The sequence below is a fragment of the Caloenas nicobarica genome, chromosome 2, assembly GCF_036013445.1.
Source record: "Caloenas nicobarica isolate bCalNic1 chromosome 2, bCalNic1.hap1, whole genome shotgun sequence".
In the NCBI taxonomy this organism is placed as follows: Eukaryota; Metazoa; Chordata; class Aves; order Columbiformes; family Columbidae; genus Caloenas; species Caloenas nicobarica.
The window spans coordinates 163952720-163971987 of record NC_088246.1 but is presented as its reverse complement, the minus strand read 5'-3'; the positions used below and the strand labels follow the sequence as shown (position 1 = coordinate 163971987).

At 50.1% G+C, this 19268-nt stretch overlaps 1 protein-coding gene across 1 annotated transcript in view; it reads left to right on the top strand.

The window, feature by feature from the left end:
* The window catches only part of ZC3H3 (zinc finger CCCH-type containing 3), a 179786-nt gene that overhangs the window by 157625 nt on the left and 2893 nt on the right, over positions 1-19268 (top strand). The window contains exons 10-11 of the mRNA XM_065628505.1: positions 8207-8382; positions 9994-10202. Of these exons, the coding sequence (XP_065484577.1) occupies positions 8207-8382; positions 9994-10202 (385 nt within the window). The remainder of the gene's footprint in view (positions 1-8206; positions 8383-9993; positions 10203-19268) is intronic.

Here is a 19268-nt window from a genome sequence, read left to right as displayed (position 1 = left end):
GGATCTGGGGAACAACTTCTTGCCCAAAGGGCTGTGGGGCATTGGAACAGGCTGCCCAGGGCAGTGGTGGAGTCACCATCCCTGGAGGGGTTGGACAGACGGAGATGAGGTTCTCAGGGACAGGGGTTAGTGCCAGGGTTGGGTTAATGTTTGGACTCGATGATTTGGAGCGTCTCTTCCAAGCAGAATGATTCTGTGTTTCTGTGGATGGTGGCCAGGCTGGATTTGAGCAGACTAAGCTCTGTCCAGGTTTGCTCGATGGGGATGTTGAGTCTTTGTCCATCTCCTCTGGGCGACAAGGGCTGAACTACTGATAGTAAGTGATAAATCTCAGTACTCACAATGGGAACTTTCTGTTGAAAATGCTTCGTAGCCTGCAGAGAAGGTTTAAAACTCATCAGCTTTCTTCCATGCCTGATTCTACCCATGTATGACTGTGGAAATCTTTGTGGGTTTCCAGTTGCATCTTATTTACCGTACTCCGTAATGGCATAATGAAGGTTCTTATTGCTACTTTAATTTAACTGTAGTATTTTCAACAGCATTCAGATGCTTAAGTTAAAGATGTTGCTTATCAGTGCAAACTTGAACTGCTTAATAGCCTGGACTACTTGATGATAGTGCTGATAATACTGGTCTGCAATTTTCTCTCTTAATATCTTTGCAGAAGAAGGTATGTTCCCAAACATGAAAATTAGGAAGTTTAAGGGAAAAGCAGTCACTGAATCATGGCTATGAAGTGGAATGGGAATATACTGATGAGGAAGAGAGTTCTTGATTTCAACTTGAACTTCTGTACAGATGAAGGCAAAGAAGAGCAGATTTCATCTTTGCTTCCCGTACTGGAATCTCCCTTCGTTCCCATCTGTTCTCCATTGTTGGACGGTCTCTGCGTCCCGTGCACAGTGGGTGACACCTTCCCTGAGCCACCTGGAATTACATATGTGGCGGAGTCCCTGTCATCATCCCTGATGCAGGTGACGCTGTAGGGAATGTTCAGTGAGTGTCTGGCTTGTTTGATCCCCAGCGGTGATGATTTAGGGTTGGAAATTACCAGCGATAGGTTCACCACATGAAACTGGCTCCATCGTGGCTTTAGGATGTGATGGATGAGATTGCGAGAATCTCTGATGGAAACTGGTTCCTCAACAAAGCGGTGCAGGGAATGCCTGAACGCTGCAGACATTCTCATGCAGGGCTGAGTGCTGATCTTTGCTCTTCGGTTTGGGATTCACCTTTTGGGTGTCCACATCCAAAGTGTTATAGTCAATGGGTCAATGTCCAAGAGGAAACCAGGACCAAGTGGTGTCTCTTAGGAGTCTGTACAGGGATTAATACTATTTAATGTCTTCATCAATGACACAGATGGTGGGATTGAGCGCACCCTCAGCAAGTCTGCAGGTGACACCAAGCTGAGTGGTGCCGTTGATTCCCTTGAGGGACGGGATCCATCCAGAGGGACCTTGACAGGCCAGAGGAGTGAGCCTATGTGAACATTCTGAAGATCAACAAGGCCAAGTGCAAGGTCCTGCACCTGGGTTGGGACAACCCCTGGTATCAACACAGGCTGGGGGATGGATGGATGGATGGAGAGCAGCCCTGTGGAGAAGGACTTGGGGACACTGGCGGGTGACAAATGGGACATGACCCAGCAACGTGCACTTTCAGACCAGAAACCACCGATGTCCTGGGCTGCACCCAGAGCAGTGTGAGCAATAGGTAGAGGGAGGGATCCTGCCCCTGTGCCCTCATGTCCTGAGCCCCCCTGAGCTCTGCGTCCAGCTCTGGGGTCCCAGCACCAGCCAGACATGGAGCTGTTGGAGCGGGACGGAGGAGGGACACGGGAATGGGCCGAGGGCTGAACAGCTCTGGGGAGAAAGGCTGAGAGAGTTGAGGGTTCAGCATGGGGAGGAGAAGCTCCAGGGAGACCTTATTGCAGCCTTTCAATATAGAAAAAGGCTTCGAAGAAAGATTGGAAAAGACTTTTTACCAGAACAAGGGACAATGGTGTTAAACTGAAAGAGGGTAAGTTTAGATAGGACATAAGGAAGATTTTTTTCCCTTGGAGGATGGTGAGACATTGGCCCAGGTTGCCCAGAGAAGTTGTAGATGCCCCATCCCTGGAAATGTTCAAGGTCATGTTAGACAGGGCTTTGAGCAACCTGATCTAGTTGAAGATGTCCGTGCCCATGGCAGGAGGTTTGATGTAGATGATCTTTGAAGGTCTCTCCCAACCCAAACCATTCAATGAATCGATGCTTCCTCCTTGCGTTCATGGCTTTGCTTTCATGGTGGCTCAGCCGGCCCCGGGTGCTTTGGGGTTGGAGTTTGGCCGAGTTGCTCACTGTTGCTGGGTGATCCTCCCCTATCCTCTTGGCTCATGTGTTTCTTCTATTTATATCTTGGCTTAAACTGTCAGCGAGTGTTGTCAGAGCTGTGCAGCTCTCCTCCAGGCTGAGATGGGACACGGACATAAGCCAAGCCTGGAAAATCCAACCTCCAGCCGTCACGATTCCAAGCAAAGGTCTCGCCAGTGTGCAGGGAACTGGGGGCGAGGAACAAGACCAGGCAAGAAGCAATTCCCCAATGAGAAGATATATTTAAAGGAAAAAAAAATCATTGGAAATGCTCAATTACAGTACTCCGCTCCTGCTCGGAGCTGAAACATGGAAATGTCGTGTGCATGTGCACACGGAAATGAAAGGAAAGGAAAGGAAAGGAAAAGGAAAGGGAAAGGAAAGGGAAAGGAAAGGAAAGGAAAGGAAAGGAAAGGAAAGGAAAGGAAAGGAAAGGAAAGGAAAGGAAAGGAAAGGAAAGGAAAGGAAAGGAAAGGAAAGGAAAGGAAAGGAAAGGAAAGGAAAGGAAAAGGAAAAGGAAAAGGAAAAGGAAGGAAAGGAAAGGAAAGGAAAGGAAAAGGAAAGGAAAGGAAAGGAAAGGAAAGGAAAGGAAAGGAAAGGAAAGGAAAGGAAAGGAAAGGAAAGGAAAGGAAAGGAAAGGAAAGGAAAGGAAAGGAAAGGAAAGGAAAGGAAAGGAAAGGAAAGGAAAGGAAAGGAAAGGAAAGCGGAGGTCCAGTGCTCTTTGATATCATTTTGCTACATGGGAAATTTCAATCACAGAGGAATAACACCCTTAAATCAAGGAGCAGCAAGACACGAGGAAACAGTCGATGGTGGTTTAGAGGAAGTTCTAAGGTGGCGGAGAAGGGATGTGAAGGAGAACTGCGTCCCTTAATTCATTTCTATTTGGGCTGGACCGTGCCGGGGAATGGATTCTGCAAGGACAAGGCTTTTTCTTGCCCGCTTCAACCCCTCACAACTATTTTGCCGCCTCTTAATTATGATGTTCCTAATGATTTTAGAAACATTGTCCCATTCTTGCTCCAGCTCTGGAGGTATTTTAGCTCCAATGCTGGTTTATTGCCTGCAAATACCAAGGGAGAGGGTTCAGGGCTTTGTGGTAGATCCTAGAGAGCACTGGGTAGATCCCAAATCCTAGCAAGCATTTGGAGAAGGCCATCGGAGGTCATCGCTTCCCTGCAAGCATTTTGCTAGGGCACCAAACTCTGTTTTGAGGGCAGAAACCCATTTTGGAGCAAATTCCTTAAGACAGTTGTGTCGGCTAAATTTCTCCATCATTATCCCACAGCCTGGATGATGTTCGGATGTGTTGTCCTCCAGGTTTTAACGACAGGGAGCTGGAATATATATACATACGTGTATATATATATATATATATATTTAAGGCTGCTTCCATCTGCACCCAATTATAAAAAAGCACTCCAAAAAAAAGCTATTTACTGGCTGTCAGTTCCGAGCGGCGTCAGAAAACGGCTTCACCACCTCCAGCGCTTGCTTCTCAAGAGCCACTTAGCGCTGAGATGTGGCGGGTAAGAGGGACATTAAAACAGCCTGACATCAATCCAGACGGTTAATCCTGCTGCTCGGCAATGGGGTTACCTGCAAGAGCTCCGTCAAAGAGGCGTGGATGTGCAGAGGGCTTGAAAAAATAGAGAGCACTTGAGTTGAGGCACTTGGATTTGGGGGATTAACTCGTGTTTTTGATGCTCGTCTTCCCCAGAAGGTGCTTGGTGATTTTATCACTCCAGATTTCCAGGCACGAGCTGGAATTTTGTGTCCGTTACGGTGAAGGACGCTGGTCCAAGGGGATGGGAAGATGCTCCAGCGCTTTGCCATCTTTTTGTCCAGCCGCTGGTCCCTTTGTCACCTGCTGTCCCCTGGCACTGGGCAAGGAGGGATCGAGCAGTGGGGTGAGAGACAAGCCTGGAGATACTTGAGAAGTTCAACCTGGGCAAACCGCTGGTGGAGCAGAGCCGAGAACTCCGAGCTGGATGGGACCTCTCATCCCCACCCCGTAAGGTCAGTGGGTGGATGTTGATTGGCCCAGTAACCCAGCTTCACCTTCCTCCCGCCCTCCGCCACCTTCTGCCAAGCTCATTCGTGGAAAATGTTAATTAACGTCATCCCCGAGGCCGAGCGGGGACTTTGCACCAGTTGCTGCCTCCTCCTTTGCCAGGTCCGTGCTAAAGAAGGCCGTGCCCTGCAAACCCCCTTGTCCCTGTCCCGTGCGTCAGGGCTGGCTGGGCCATTTAAGGCTTTATGGGTCGTTAGCGGCACCTTGAATTTCACCCAGAGCTGCCCTGGCAGCCATGGAGGAGTCCCGGCCATGGGTGCTGCCAACCGGGCACCGTCCCAGCGCCGGGCACTGCTGCTGCTCTGGGCTACGGGGGGAACCCCAGAGGGGAGAGACTGGGATGGGGACAGCAGCAGCGGGATGGTGACATCCTCATCAGCACCCGGTGTCACCGAGCGGTTTCTCCCCAGGGTTTTTTAGGGGTGCTCTGAGTTTTCTCTCTGTTGGAAGGGACCAGATGCGCTTTTTTTTTTCTCTCTCTCTCTTTTTATGGTCCAACCTGCGGGCTGGCGGGGGACCCGCGGGGGTATAATTAGACACCTCGACAGGTGGAAGGGATCAGATGGTCCCTGGCGTGAGGTCGTGCCCGTCACCCCCGCAGCCTCGCTCGCCTTCACCCAGGCTGACACACGGCGAGCAGCAAAACCACCTTACAGCAACCGAACCCCGACACGTTTGCTCTGGCAGAAAAGCTGCTGTAAATAAACAGAAACAGGCTTTTCCAGCCACTGAACCTGGCAGGGAGGTGATCCCCAACCTCACCATCCCAGCCCCGAAACAGCGGTGATAGACGGGGCGTTACGGAAGAAGAACTGAGCACTTGGGAGCGGCGTGGAAAACCCATTAGAAACATGAGCCGAGGACACGGCCCTGGGATTAGTCGGACATGGTTTGTTTTCTTTATTAAGTATCTTTTTTGCTGTGGAGCCAATAAACGTGGGCTGGGACAGTGATGGACTTGGAGTTCTGTACCGGGACCATAGCACCGTCCCTTGGCAGGGATTTCTAACCTGTCCCTCAGGTGCTGCATTTCTCAGTTTTTCCCTCAAAATAGTGTCATTTCTCAGCATAGCAGCATCACCACCGGCTGGGAGGGTGATGCATCCATGCAGCTTTTTGAGTCCAGAGCTCTTTTTTCCTGCTCTTCTCCTTCCCAAGTCCATTTTGCGCTGGGAACCGCTACACAGGAGCGGATCTCCCATCCCTGGGCATAGGCTCTGAAGAGCTGCCACCCTGCTGATAATTAGCAGTAATCGACTTCAGGTGGGTTTGTAATTAATAGGAGGTTTGCAAGGTGTCACCATCATCGCATGGATGGAGATCTGGAGGTGGTGGTGGACTAGGAACCTTCCAATGTGGAGTAGATCTGATGTACCATCAGGCCAACTTGTCATCATGTGAGATCCATGCCATTGAGCTGGATCTGTCCCCGGCTATAAAGACGATACGGGAATTATTTCACCTTGATGCCAATCAGAAAGGTGATCAGACACCTTGAGAGTCCATCCCTCCTTGTTTTGCTGCCCGATGTTGTTTGAAACATGAAATCCTGAGGTTTTGCTCTACTTCCCTTGTGATTCCCTTGTCCCTTTGGGCTCAACAGTTCTGCCCATCCCTCACCACTGGAGCCGTGTAATTTCTGTATGGGCATCGTCATCCATCACTGTTCATCCGGACAGAGAATGGCTTTGGGCAAAGCACGTGGGGAAAAGAGGAATGAGAAGATAAACCCGAGGAGTTTGCAGGTCTTGTCCATGCAGATGATCTCGGAGCTGAAAAAGGGAGTGATTTCATATAGAAGCTTCTTATAGGAAAATTAAATGGATGTTGTGGGTCTTTTAATGAATTTTCAGTTGAAAAGTGGTACTTTCACTGCACTATCCCCCCTGTTGAGCCAGTGTCCCTGTGTCCATCTGGATCCCCAGCCCTCCTGCTGCTCAACGCCATCCCCAAACTCCATCCGCCAAGCTCTTTGCTCCATTGTCGACTTCAGCGATCGGCCCCGGGCAGTGGAGCTGCCGAACCCTTCCGCCCTTTCGAGGAGAGAGGTCCCACGGCTCAGCGGGCTGCCGCTTCATCCCAAAGGTCACCACGAGAGCTGCTCCCGTGCCCCCAAAGTCAAATCGCATTAAAAGGGCAGGAGCTCAGCTACATCCCGTGTCGTTGGGAAGATGCGTTTTTATAAACAGGCAAGAACGATCATGCTAAAACCCTCATTGTGCTTCTCTTCCTGTGGATTTGTCTTGTTTTTGGCCAAACCCGTGCAAAATTTGAGCATCTGTGCAAGGAGGTTTGCAGCATGGGTGCCCAAGCATGGAAGGGCTCACGTAGGGAAGAAGCAAGGCTACGTCTTTGCTCGCGGAGAAGGTGAAGAGAGGGATGAGTCTTGGTGGTGTTAACGCTTCGTTGTGCCATGTGTTGGGTTGTGTCTTGCCATGGGTGCATGTACTGGGCACTGCTGAGGATGCACCTCAAATCCTGGGGTCAGTTTTGGGCACCTCGCGCCAAGAAAGCCCTTGAGGTGCTGGAGTGAGTTGAGAGAAGGGAACGGAGCTGGGGAAGGGGCTGGAGCACAAGGGTGATGGGAGCGGCTGAGGGAGCTGGGGGTTCAGCTGCAGAACAGGAGCTGAGGGGAAACCTTCTGATCTCTGACCTGCCTGAAAGGAGCTTGGAGCCAGGGGGGGTCGGGCTCTGCTCCCCAGGAACAAGCACCAGGAGCAGAGGAAACGGCCTCAAGTTGCGCCAGGGGAGGTTGAGGTTGGATCTGGGGAACAATTTCTTCCCCAAAGGGCTGTGGGGCATTGGAACAGGCTGCCCAGGGCAGTGGTGGAGTCACCATCCCTGGAGGGGTTGAACAGACGCAGAGATGAGGTTCTCAGGAGCATGGTTTAGTGCCAGGTTTGCATTAATGGTTGGACTCGATGATCCTGAGGGTCTTTTCCAACCAAAAATTTTCTATGATTCTATGACATGGTACACGCCTGTGCTCCTGTCAAGTGCCAAGCTGGATGGGATGGGAGGGAGCATCCTGGGTGGGAGTGGGTCCATCCGGGGCATCACGGGGCTGAGCAGAGCTCTGGGACCTGCTCCCACCTCACATCCCTTGGGATATGCTGGGATGAGCTCTGGATCCCTGGGTATTGCTGTTATGATGTTGGGAACAGTTGGAGGTAAGAGAGAAGCTTCTCCCTTCCCCTGGCCAATGTTCCCAACCACCCAGAAAGAAATCACACCCAAAGGTGTCTTCTTTGCCCTACCTGCCTTTCCTGCTGCCAAAAAGTGGTTGAGCTCCAGCCCTGGGCCACCTTCATCAGGAGGGTGGTCCAAGCAGTGATCCAAAAATAAGTCCTAAATGGAACATACTTCGTTCCTGCTCTTCCCTTCTCCTCCGCAAGTCCCAATTGTGTCTGGGACAAGAAATCCCCGTGTCCTCTCCAAAACCAGCTTCTTCAGTTGACCTCTTTGGGACGTTCCACCATCACCGCCTTGGGAGTAGATCATTACTAGTAAGACTTCGGTGGTTTGGGTCGATAAAATCAGACACTTGGAAAGCTGTCAGTGAGTGTGTAGCATCTCTCAGAGGATGATATTGTTTTTTAATAAGTGTTTTTGTGTGGAATCATATTTTGATACAGAGGAGGAAGCACCAACGCATCCTTCTCTTCCTTCAGCAATGTGTTGGTGCCACCTGAAGGAGCCCAGCTCTGGGAACCTCTTCTACCTGTGGGGCTTTCGCTGCCTCTCCCAACATTTCTCTATTTTTTTTCCCTCACAGTGCAAGAAGAAGCACACGCTGGTTTGCCCTGACTTTGCCAAGAAAGGTTCCTGCCCCAGAGGTGCCCGGTGCAAGCTGCTGCACCCCCAGAAGAAGCGTCACCCAAGAGAGGCTGAAGATGGGGACCACAGTGATCCCCCCGCCAAGTGGAGACGACTCGGGGAGGAAACGGGCAGGTAGGAAAGTGCAGAAGAAACTCAATTTTGCTGCTTTTAAACCATTTTCTTCCCAGCCTACTCTGGATGTTTCATCTTCCAGATGTGTATCCGTTGGTGCGGTGGTTTATTTTAAGATGTTGCTGATGTAGGTCACTGTGGTGCCTTCTTGATAGAGCCACCATGAGCAATAGGGTTGGGCAGGGTCCTTGTTTGAGAGAGAAGTCTCCAGGCAGAGCTGATGGAGAGGAAAGAGGGGATAGTTCACATCTTTCTACCCAATGTGTCCTACTAACCAGGATTTTTAGATTCACACCCTTAGAAATTTATCACCGTGGGCTTTGTCACCTCCAGGTATCTCCGAGGCTTTTGTAGATCTTCCTGCTGGGAGATGCATGGTGGAGCCCTGATGGAGAGTCTACCACCAAAAATAGGTACAGATTATCCATAGCTCTGTGAGAAACTGGAAATCACCGTCCCTCTTGCTCTGTCTTCCCCAAATCCGTGGTGGAGAGCAGCGCTGAGCCCTCGGCATGGTGTTGAGAGACTTGTCATCAGGACTGGACTCACTGCCTGAAGAAATGGAGATGGACAAGGAGATACAAAAGGCTTTGTAAAGCCTTTTGATGCTGGGCTGGTTTCTTGGTTAATCCTTGGAAGGTCTCTGAGCTCTCTCGGGGCCAAGATGGTGCTTTTGGGTGCAGGCTGAGGGACACGTTGGTCCTCATCCCCAAAGGGAGACAGATTTTCTTGAGCTTGGCACATCTGCCCTCGTATCCAAGCCCTGCCTGCAAAACAACTATATCCCAGCGTAATTAAAATTGAAACCAAATTGAAATCAGGCTTTAGAAGCCAAAATCTAAAAATCCTGGTTAGCGGGAGGAGAAAATATTGGCTTGTATGCTTGGCCCTGCCTTGTAAGGTAGCAGAGGAGGACGAGCACTCAGCGGGCTCTCCGAACTTATCTCGGGTGACACAAGAGCCTTGGAATGACATGCAGCTCACGTCCCCGGTGTGAACGAGGTGTAAAATAACTCCTTGCTCTTTTTAGGTAAGGAAGGATGAGCTGGGTGATGGGGAGGGACCTTCCTATGGTCCCGGGACCAGCTCCTGGCATCCTCCATGGGGAAGGGAGCATGTCTGAGCTTGGAAGCTGCTCGGGAGGGTTTTTTTTTTCCTTTATTGGCACCGTCTTGGAGCTGTGGAACCAGCTGTAGTGTCACGTTAGTTGGGCTCGTTGGGCTCGGAGGAGGGCGGCAGGGCTGGGGCTGAGCCAAGACCAGCGGAGGCATCTCCGAGCCGTCCCTGCTCCCCGTTCTCTCTGTCTCCTCTTCTCCTCCGCTCCATCTGCCCAGCCGACACCTGGAGTCCAGCATCTCTGTGAGCATCCGAGAGCTGCAGGGAAGCGCAGGGCAAAGAATCCAGATGGGGAGTGAGAAATTCTGGCTGAATCCGAGCTGGGTCCTGGGAAATTGGAGATAGGGGGCAGCCAGAGATGAAGCCTGGAGATCCTCTGTGTGCAGCTCTATTGTTTCACCCCAGCCTCTTCCATCCCACCTGATGCCATTCCCAGCGTTGCCAAGTGAGATAAGTTTATTTTTCTTTATTTTTTTTCCCACGTGCCTCCTGCAGGAATGATCCAGCTCAGCTCCACGATGATGGGGAAATGCCCGGACCATCCAGCACAAAGCAAGAGGTGAAGTTTTGGAAAAAGGAGAACACCTCACCGACCAGTTGGCTGCGAAAGCTGCCGTCCTTCATCTCCCTCCAGTCCTCATCCTCTCCCGGTGACCAGGGCTGCAAGGAGGAGAAAGACGAGGACGAATCAGAGGATGCACAAGGTAAGAAGCACTCGCTCTGGCTTTGCTCACACATGCTCTGAGCTGTTCCGATTCACAGAGCAGGAGAGTTATTCCCCCGTTGGGTTTTGGTGGGATTGGTGTTTCATGTGAGTCACCAAACCAGTTAAACTGGGAGCTCTAACTGGGATGGCAACTGGGATTTGCATCACGCGAGGACATGAGCCCCTGGTTTTGCTCCTGAAACCACGTAGTAGGATTTTGTCCCCATCTTTTGTCATCAGCTCCTTCTTCCTTATCCTATAAATTACCAATGATAGACACACAGAAGGACCTCTGGACCATTTCTGGACCATCCATCTAGATGTGAAATAGCTTCAAAGATTTGAAATAAAAACATTCCTGGTGGGAAATGGGATGGGATGTTTGCAGATGGCAAGTTCAAAGGAAGAGCTGTGTTAATGAGATCATCTACTTTGCTCTTTTATTAAAAAGTGGAGGAAGAGGCTTCGGAAATCAGTAAAATTTCTGGAAAATGCAGTTTTAGGATGAGCAAAACTTCTTAGAAACTCCAACACACGAGAGCAAACAGCTTCTGCCTTAACATGTTTTTTTGACTTTTGGAAAAGTTCAGGGAAATGTTTCAACTGTTTGAAACTGAACTGACTGTGGGGGAAAAAAACCAAACCAAAACAAAACAAAGCAACAGGGCAAAATTGTTGAAAGGATGAGAAGAAACATCTTCGTTTCTCTGCAAAGTGGCTTGTGTTGGAGATAAGCTGCATTTCTGCTTCTCCAACATTTTCCTTGGTTCCTTCTCTCCTATATCAGCTCCCACATGGGAAAATCCTTTAATCACCAGCAGCTCTGCGGGAAGGGATGGGACTTTGGGGCACATCAAGGATGCGTCCACAGGAGCAGAGGTGATGGAGATGGAAAGGCACAGATTGTGCCTGGTCCTTCCCAGTGCTCGGTGGGAGATTTTTAGCCGGACGATGTTTCACGTTTTCATTTTCATCTCCCAGCCTTCGCTGAAGGGATGTGCAGCAGCTGCATCTCCTGAGCAGAATCGCAGAAAAGGGGATGGCATCTTGCTCAGAAATACAAGTATTTCTTGGCAGTAAGGATGAAATCCCCACTTGGGATGCTGGAGCATCCCAATCCATCTTCAGTCCCGTGCCTGCTCCAACCGAGCGTGCAGCCGGAGCAGGATGCCGCTGGAGAAGGGATGAATCCAGCGCCAAAAGCCACGCTGGGACATTTGCACCATCATCCGTAAGCGGGTACTGAGGATCTACAAGGCTTTGCCTGGCTCAATCGCAAAGTGCTTCGAGCCTGGGAGGGCTGAGATGCCTTAACAGTGTCGGGAAGAAAATTCCCAGGATTAGCAACATATTCTCCGAGTCACGGGCGAGTGATTGCGCTGTCGAACCGCGGTGCGGTGGAGACGGCGAGGGACCCTTCTGGCTGGGAAAGCTCCTCTGCGTGACGCGGGGTGAAGTGCTCGGCTCCCCTTTCCTGGGATTTCTTCCCCCCGTGTGCCTGCCTCCTTCCTTCTCCTTGGCCCCAGTTCAACTCCCTTTTGATCTCAGTGGCGGGGCCGGGGAAGTGTTCCCAAAGCAGCGACTTAATTGGGGTTTTTTTATCACTGCAATGAAGATGAAGCAATTAATCCACGGACAAGAAAGCTGTCGAAATGCCTTGGATTGCGCTTGGCAGCCTGGAGTAACTTGGTCGAGAGGGCAGAGGCATCGTCCTGGCCGTGCAGGCATCTCTTTCCTCTTAATTCTGGTTTGCACATGCTGGGGAGGATGATTTCCAGGTGTTTTGGGTGGGAGGATGAGTAGGAGGAGCTGGTTCAGTCCAAAGATGTTGGGAGGAAGGTTGTGGGGAGCTGGCAGGTATGGGGTTGGGACACACATCCCTCTGTGCTCCTTTGCCCAGGGACCACGTGGCATCGGGAAAGCAGATGCTGGAGGATAGGAAAGAAAAATCGGGCAGGAATTGCAGTTGGTTGTAAAATCATCTGATGATGAAGCCATTTCCTTGCCAAGGGGACGCGGTGATCGTGCATGATGAATCCGGGCATGAGAATGCTCTTCAGTGCTCATATCCGATGCTGAGGTGTGCTCGGTAATTAAAGTCTTGTCTCAACACACACAAACAAAGGGGCTCGGGGGCCACAGCAGCAGCTGGAGACCCCAATGACCTAATGGGAGAAAGGAAACCCCGGCCGCTAATGAACCGTCATCCTGAGAGGGCGCAGGATGGGGCTGTGGATGCTGCTAGGGGAGGTTTAGATTGGAAATTAGGAAAAATTTCTTCACGGAAAAGGTTGTCAAGCATTGGAACAGGCTGCTCAGGGCAGTGGTGGAGTCACCATCTCTGGAGGGGTGGAACGGATAGGGAGATGAGGTTCTTAGGGAGATGATTTAGTGCCAGTGTTGGGTTAATGGTTGGACTCGATGATGTTGAGGGTCTTTTCCAACCAAAATGATTCTATGGTGGCCAAAAATCACCAAGACTGGTGCTTATGAGCTTGAATTCTTGTTCTGAGCTGAGCCGAGGTCAGGATGAGACCTTGCGAAGCCGATGGGCTTTGGGGTTCTGCGCCTTCCCCGCTGCCACCATCGTGCCAGGGATAATATTGAGTTTCTGCTTGTAAAGCTTGAAGGTGACACGCGAATTGTTGGGGTTGTAAATAAGGAGGAGGACAGGTTATTATTACGGAGTGATCTGAATTGCTTGGTTAAACGGTCACCATTTGAGAAAATGCCCTTTTAATACTGGTAAGTGCAGGAGGAATGAAGAAAAACAGCGGCGCCGCGTGCGGGAGGGATGGAGAGGGAGAGTTTGGAGATGACCTTTAAGGACCAGCGTGGGCAACAGCATCAACTTGGGGGGTCTGGGTGGGGGTTGCAGCCTTGGGATGTAGAAAGAGGGGACTGGAAAGGGTTGATGTGATTTACAGGCGTGATGTTGAGCCCGCTGCTGTCCTCCCGTAGGAAGGGTTCCCAACCTGCAAGAGGTTGTAATTTGAGATTGGAGGGGTAATTTGAGGGCACCGGTGCTTTCTGAGCATCCTCTGAAAAGCCCGTCCGTGCGACACGGGGAGGTCAAATCGCTTCCAGCCAAGCGTTCTGGCTGTCCAGCGTGGGCTTGGTGGCATCTCATCCTCCTTGTGTTCTCCATCCAAGAGGGTAGAGCCGGAGGGAACACGGGCTCCCCTACCCCTCCGACACCCGTTTCCAGGTAATGGGCTTTTCCATATTTCACCTTCCAGTTAAATAGCCTGCGCTGGAGCCTAACTGGCCTCCCCGCGCTAATTGTAAGCAAGCGCACCAATGCAAACCATTCCAATCGAGTGCTAATTTAATTAGAAAGCACCCATTTTAGTTAATTTGTTCGAGAAGATCACTGAAAACTCCTGGAGAGAACAGATGTTCCCCTCTCCCCCGATGAACATTCAGGGGTTTGTAAATGGCTCCACTCAGCCTTGTTTAGGAGAGAAAAGAGGATTTTATAGCTGCAAACGACCCTTTCTGTAAACATTTTACAGCTCTCTGCACGTTTGAGTGACGATAAACCCCTAGCAACTCGGCGGGCTGCAAATTTGCGACCATACGGCTATCATTTTATTGTCATATTTCACGGTCGTAACGTTAATGGAAGATGCTCGCTACAGTCTTTTTTAACGGCTCCGCTGAGCACACTCAAAAACGCTTTGGTTTTGGAAGAATTCGTGGAGGTGCAAACGCTTCTGGGTTTGTTTACCGCTTTCACTGCTGGAGGAATAACTTTGGAAATGCAGATCTCCTCCCCTTCTCCACCCCGTGCTTGAGAGATGCCTCCGAGATGCCTCCGACGGGGCATGAGATTGTGGGGATGGGCAACCCCTTGGTGCTGGATCTTGGACCAACCAACCCCATCTCCTGGAATTTAAGAGAAAACTGGTGCTTCCGACTCTTCAGGTGGATGCGGCCGGTCCCCCTTGGCTGTGCTGAGGGTCCCAAGGGGTCTCCACCAGAGCAGCATCCCCTTTACAGGCTCGGGGAAGAGTGGATGGAAAGCTGCCCGGTGGAAAAGGACCTGGTGGTGTTGGTCAGCAGTGGCTAAATGTGAACCAACGTGTGCCCAGGTGGCCAAGAAGGCCACCAGCATTTTGGCTTGTAGCACCATCAGTGTGGCCAGCAGGACCAGGGCAGAGACCATCCCCTGGACCGGGCACTGCTGAGGCCAAACCTCGAATCCTGGGGTCAGTTTTGGGCACCTCACGCCAAGGAAGACCTTGAGGTGTAGGAGCGAGTTGAGAGAAGGGAACGGAGCTGGTGAGGGGCTGGAGCACAAGTGTGATGGGAGCGGCTGAGGGAGCTGGGGGTTCAGCTGGAGAACAGGAGCTGAGGGGAGACCTTCTGATCTCTGACCTGCCTGAAAGGAGCTTGGAGCCAGGGGGGTCGGGCTCTGCTCCCCAGGAACAAGCGCCAGGACCAGAGGAAACGGCCTCAAGTTGCACCAGGGGAGGTTGAGGTTGGATGTTGGGAACAATTTCTTCCCCAAAGGGCTGTGGGGCATTGGAACAGGCTGCCCAGGGCAGTGCTGGAGTCACCATCCCTGGAGGGGTTGGACAGACCAGAGATGAGGTTCTCGGGGACATGGGGCAGTGCCAGGGGTGGGTTAACGGTTGGACTCGATGATCTTGAGGGGCTTTTCCAATCAAAATGATTCTATGATCCCACTGTAAATGGGTGCTGCCCTCACCAGCCCCCGACTGACTCATGCTCTGTCGGGCGTGCAGTGAGAGTTTAATTAATGAGCATCCAAACCCTTTCATAACTGAATTAATAAATCTCTACTAGAATTGCTTTTTTCAATGCAAATATCTATGGAGCTGCAGGTAGTGGGCTGCACCTATCCCTGGAGCAGGGCAACACATACCAGGCTAATTAGTTTCCTGTTAACGGGCCGGATCTGCTTGGGTCATTAGCAAGTGCATCTTTTCCTGAGTCAGCAGGTTCTTATGGATTTGGGTGCTTTTTGGTGGGGGCCCCTGCAGTGGGGGAGGTTTAGGTTGTTCACATCCACCCTGGATATTAGTTTCAAACATCTTCTTCTTGGTCATGGTTCTTCCTTCCCATCCCAGAGGCATGGGCTGGTACTTGGGCTGGTGGACCTCACCAGGGGGACTCCTTGGTGGACCTTGCCCATTCCTCTGCAGCAGTGACTTAGATTTGGTGACCCTTGTCTTCATCTCTCCATCCCTCTGTTTCCTCCACCCCCTCCTTCTCCATCCCCTACAAAAGCCCTGATCCTGCAGGACACCATCAAGCTTGAAGGTACCATCAGGCTTTAGGGTGCTGCAGATAACACGGGTGTTTCTGAAGGTTAGGGTTGGATCTCCTCATGTCTTGGTGGTTCTGAGAAGGTCCAAAAGTCAGAAACTTCACTGCCATTTAATTTCCATATTGCAAATTGGCCAATTTAGTTGAAACTTCCAGTAAACCAAATGAGTGCTTTGAATTTTTGTAACTGGGCTCTCGCTCTGACTTGGAATCATCATTTCTTACCCCACAAAAGTTGGTTGAAGATTTGCTTTCTGCCTGGACCAAGCTACCTGCACATTTCCAATCCTCTTTCGTCATGATTTGCAGGTGGCTTTCAGACCTGTCAAGTCTCATTCCTTTGTCAGGACTGAAATCTGCTGCATCCATATTAATTTTTCACCCATTTTTTGGGGTCTCATCCACCTGTGATGACAGGTCTGGAGACCAGAGGTTTTAGACTTGGCTGAGGATTTCTGAAAACCCATCTCCTTCAAACCGTCGCCACTGGGCAGCCTTGTTGTCTCTTCCCTGAGTTATTTAGTGACCCGAAAATTGGAGATAAAAGAGCTCTCCAAGACAGTGAAATCCTGTCTTCTGGATAATGGTCCTGATGAGATAGATGAGGTTCACGATGATGGTAGATGAGGTTCTTAGGGACGTGGTTTAGTGCCAGTGTTGGGTTAACGGTTGGACTCGATGTCCTTGAGGGTCTCTTCCAACCAAAATGATTCTATAAGCTCCAGCTCACCAGTAAAGACCACATGTGGTCTTCACCCTACGTCTTCATGGTCAAGTGACCAAGCCACCCGACCACAAAGAATCTCTGCCATGCCCTCAACCCAGTGAAGACCTTCTCCCACCATTGCAGCTCATGGCTGGTTTTCTGGTGGCTTTTTTTCCTCCAAAAAAAGAAGGAATTAAGGAGAAGAGACATGGAAAGGACATCCTAGCAGAGATGTCCTGCTCTACAAATGTGGCAGGAGATGGACACTGCCAGGTGGTGGTGGAACATCTCCTCCAGCACATTCCCCCTTCAAATGTCCTGATTAGGAAGGAAGAAAACATCTGAGCATTTTTCCTTGTGGACAAAGCTTCTCCTGACATCCCAGCCTTGCTGTTTCCCTCCCCTGAGGGACAGAAGCTTTGGGTGAAACAGCAGCTGGGTGAGGTTTTGGTGCACATTGTCTCACCAGGTGGATTTAGTGCCAGATCCATCATCCCCCGGCTGCTTTTTACATGTGAAGAATGATTTGTGGAAAAATTCTGGGGTTTAGCCTTTGTTCCATCCCGCCTTTTGTTCTTGGGCTTGATTAAAAAATTATTCTTATTTTAATTTATTTTTTAAAAAAGGCATCTCCCAGCCCAAGTTTCTCTGGGAGGTGACTCAGCCGAGCGCTTTTGCTGTGAAAAAAAAAGCCATTTTTAACGAAGATTCGACCTCTGGGCTCCCCTGAAGTGGCTGGGAAGGGGTTAAGGGTTATTTTTCCTTTGGGAATGGGGAAAAAAAAAAGTGAGTTTGGGGATTTTGGGGGATTTCTCCTTGCGGTGTTAAACATCGAGAATCCGTCGGGGAGATGCTGGGACGCATCTCGGTGCTCCGAGCCACCGGGTGGAAATTTTTGTTGTGTTAATAACCAGAACATTGGCTATCCAACTGTTAAAACTCCTGCTAATTGCAGCCACCTCGTTAGCCTGTTTTCCTTTGGGAAATGGGATTATTATTTTTAATTTTAGGCCATTTTACACAGGGACGGCTGCAAAGCTGCTTCCCTGAGGCCAGCTGGATGCAGGAGAGGATAAAATCCCCCCTGGCAGCATCGGGAGAGCGATGGAGACCAAACATCCCATCGGTCTGGAAGTTGGTCAGGAAGGAAAAATATCAAAATAACTGTTTTTTCCCTCCAGGAAAACTTTTTATAGCTGGATGGTGGAGTTTGGAAATGAGCCGTCCTTTTGTACATCCCCTGGTTTTGGGGCTTGGGCATCTTCCGTATTGACATGGGGCATCTCCAGTTGCATTCAACCCTCGCAGTTTTGGGGAAAAAAAGCAATTTTTAAATCCTCAGAGATGCGGAGCGGTGGGAAGGGAGAGGATTTGGGGACAAGAACCAGACCCATGTCCTTTTATCCCCCCATCTGAGGGGATTCCCTACCTTTAAATCCTTTTAAATCCCCCTTCTATCAGCATCTGGATGAAACGAATTTTATTTTAACTTTCAAGTGCAGATGGAGCCATCGGGCTCGGCAGCGTCTGGGGGAAAACCAGGTGTTATTGAAAAATATAATGGTGCCACCTGAAGCGTGATTTACTGCACTGTCCACTCCTCGGACTTGATAATATATTTCTATTACATTTCCCTCTTTTCCCTTCCTTCCTCTCGCCGAGAGTGGCAAGTTTCTCCGTCTGCCTGACACTTTCTTAGGTTTAGGCAAAATAAATGTTGATTTTCATCAGGAGGAAGAGCGCTGGAAATCCTAATTCTCCGGCGAGGTTGACAAGCTCAGCAAAAGCCGCTCGGTTTTTCGACGGAGAGCTCGTGATCCAGCCCCGGTTCTTCTCCTTTGGAAGCAGTTCAATCATTGTAATGAAAAAAAAAAAAAGGGAGATGTTTTATTTTTTTCTGGTTTTAAGCTGGGCTTTTGCTAACTAGAAATTATATACCTGGTTGCTGGAAGATGGATTGTTCGGCTGCTGAAATGCAGAGAAGAAACGGGAGGGGAACAGAGCGAAGACGCGCGAGACGTGACCCAAGATGGATCGCGCCATTTGCAGGATCTCCCATGCACAAAAAGCGGAAAATATATTTTCCTTTGCTGGGGTGGCTTAAGTGACACCCCCTTTTTCTCCAGGTCCGCCCCCGAATTTCATTCTCCGCTCCCCAGGATGAAGCATCTGCTGCTCCGTCCCTTCCAGGAGCAGCATCTCCCTCTATCCGAGGTGAGAAACTGGACCGGTTTAGTCCTTTTACAACCTATTTTGGGTTTATTTCATTATTACCCTCTTCCATTTTTTCATTAATACCTTCAAAATCAAGCGTGGATGCTCTAAAAGCATCTTGGCTCCGTACAACCCCATACCGGAGTCAGGAAGCTAATTACGGTTGATTTAAAAAAATCACCTTTTTTTTTTTTTTTTATCCTCTTAGAAAAAAAAAAATCTATATTTCCACTTCTATAATTATATTTGCTTTGAATTGCAAAGCGTGGGTTTCGCAACGCTGCCTGGATATTAGTTAATGAAGTTTCCTCGGGGGGGAAATGGAGCTGTTTCCACCGTTGTTGTCGGACCGAGGCCACAGTCACGAGGCGGGAAAGGAGGAAAATGCCAATTTTTAACCCCTAATTCCAGCGGCCGGGCTGAGATTTGGAAATTCCAAGCTGGAAAAAACATCTGGATCGATGCAGAAAGGGGGTCAGCTGGAAAATTCAGAGGGTTCTTGGAATCCGAGTGGGGTGTGATGGGTGTTTGTTCAGTGTTGCCGTTCCCCGAAGCCGAATTTGTCGCGTCGCCGGTGACTAATAGCCCAGCCCGTGGTGGCTGCTGATGTATGGGTGTTATATTAAGGGTGGAAAGGTGCTAAACGAGCCCTCTTTATTTTACATAAATTAACTCGAAAGCGATGTATCACTGCCACGGCGCCTCCGATGCCGAGCGAGTTTGTTTGCCCAAGTTTCAAAGCGAAAGAAAAGCTCTTGGTGACTCCTCGTCGTCAAATGCTGCTTGAGGTCCCTCACCCATCCTGCCTCAAAACCTTCTCCTTTGGGCTTTCAAGGCTGCTGGAAGGTG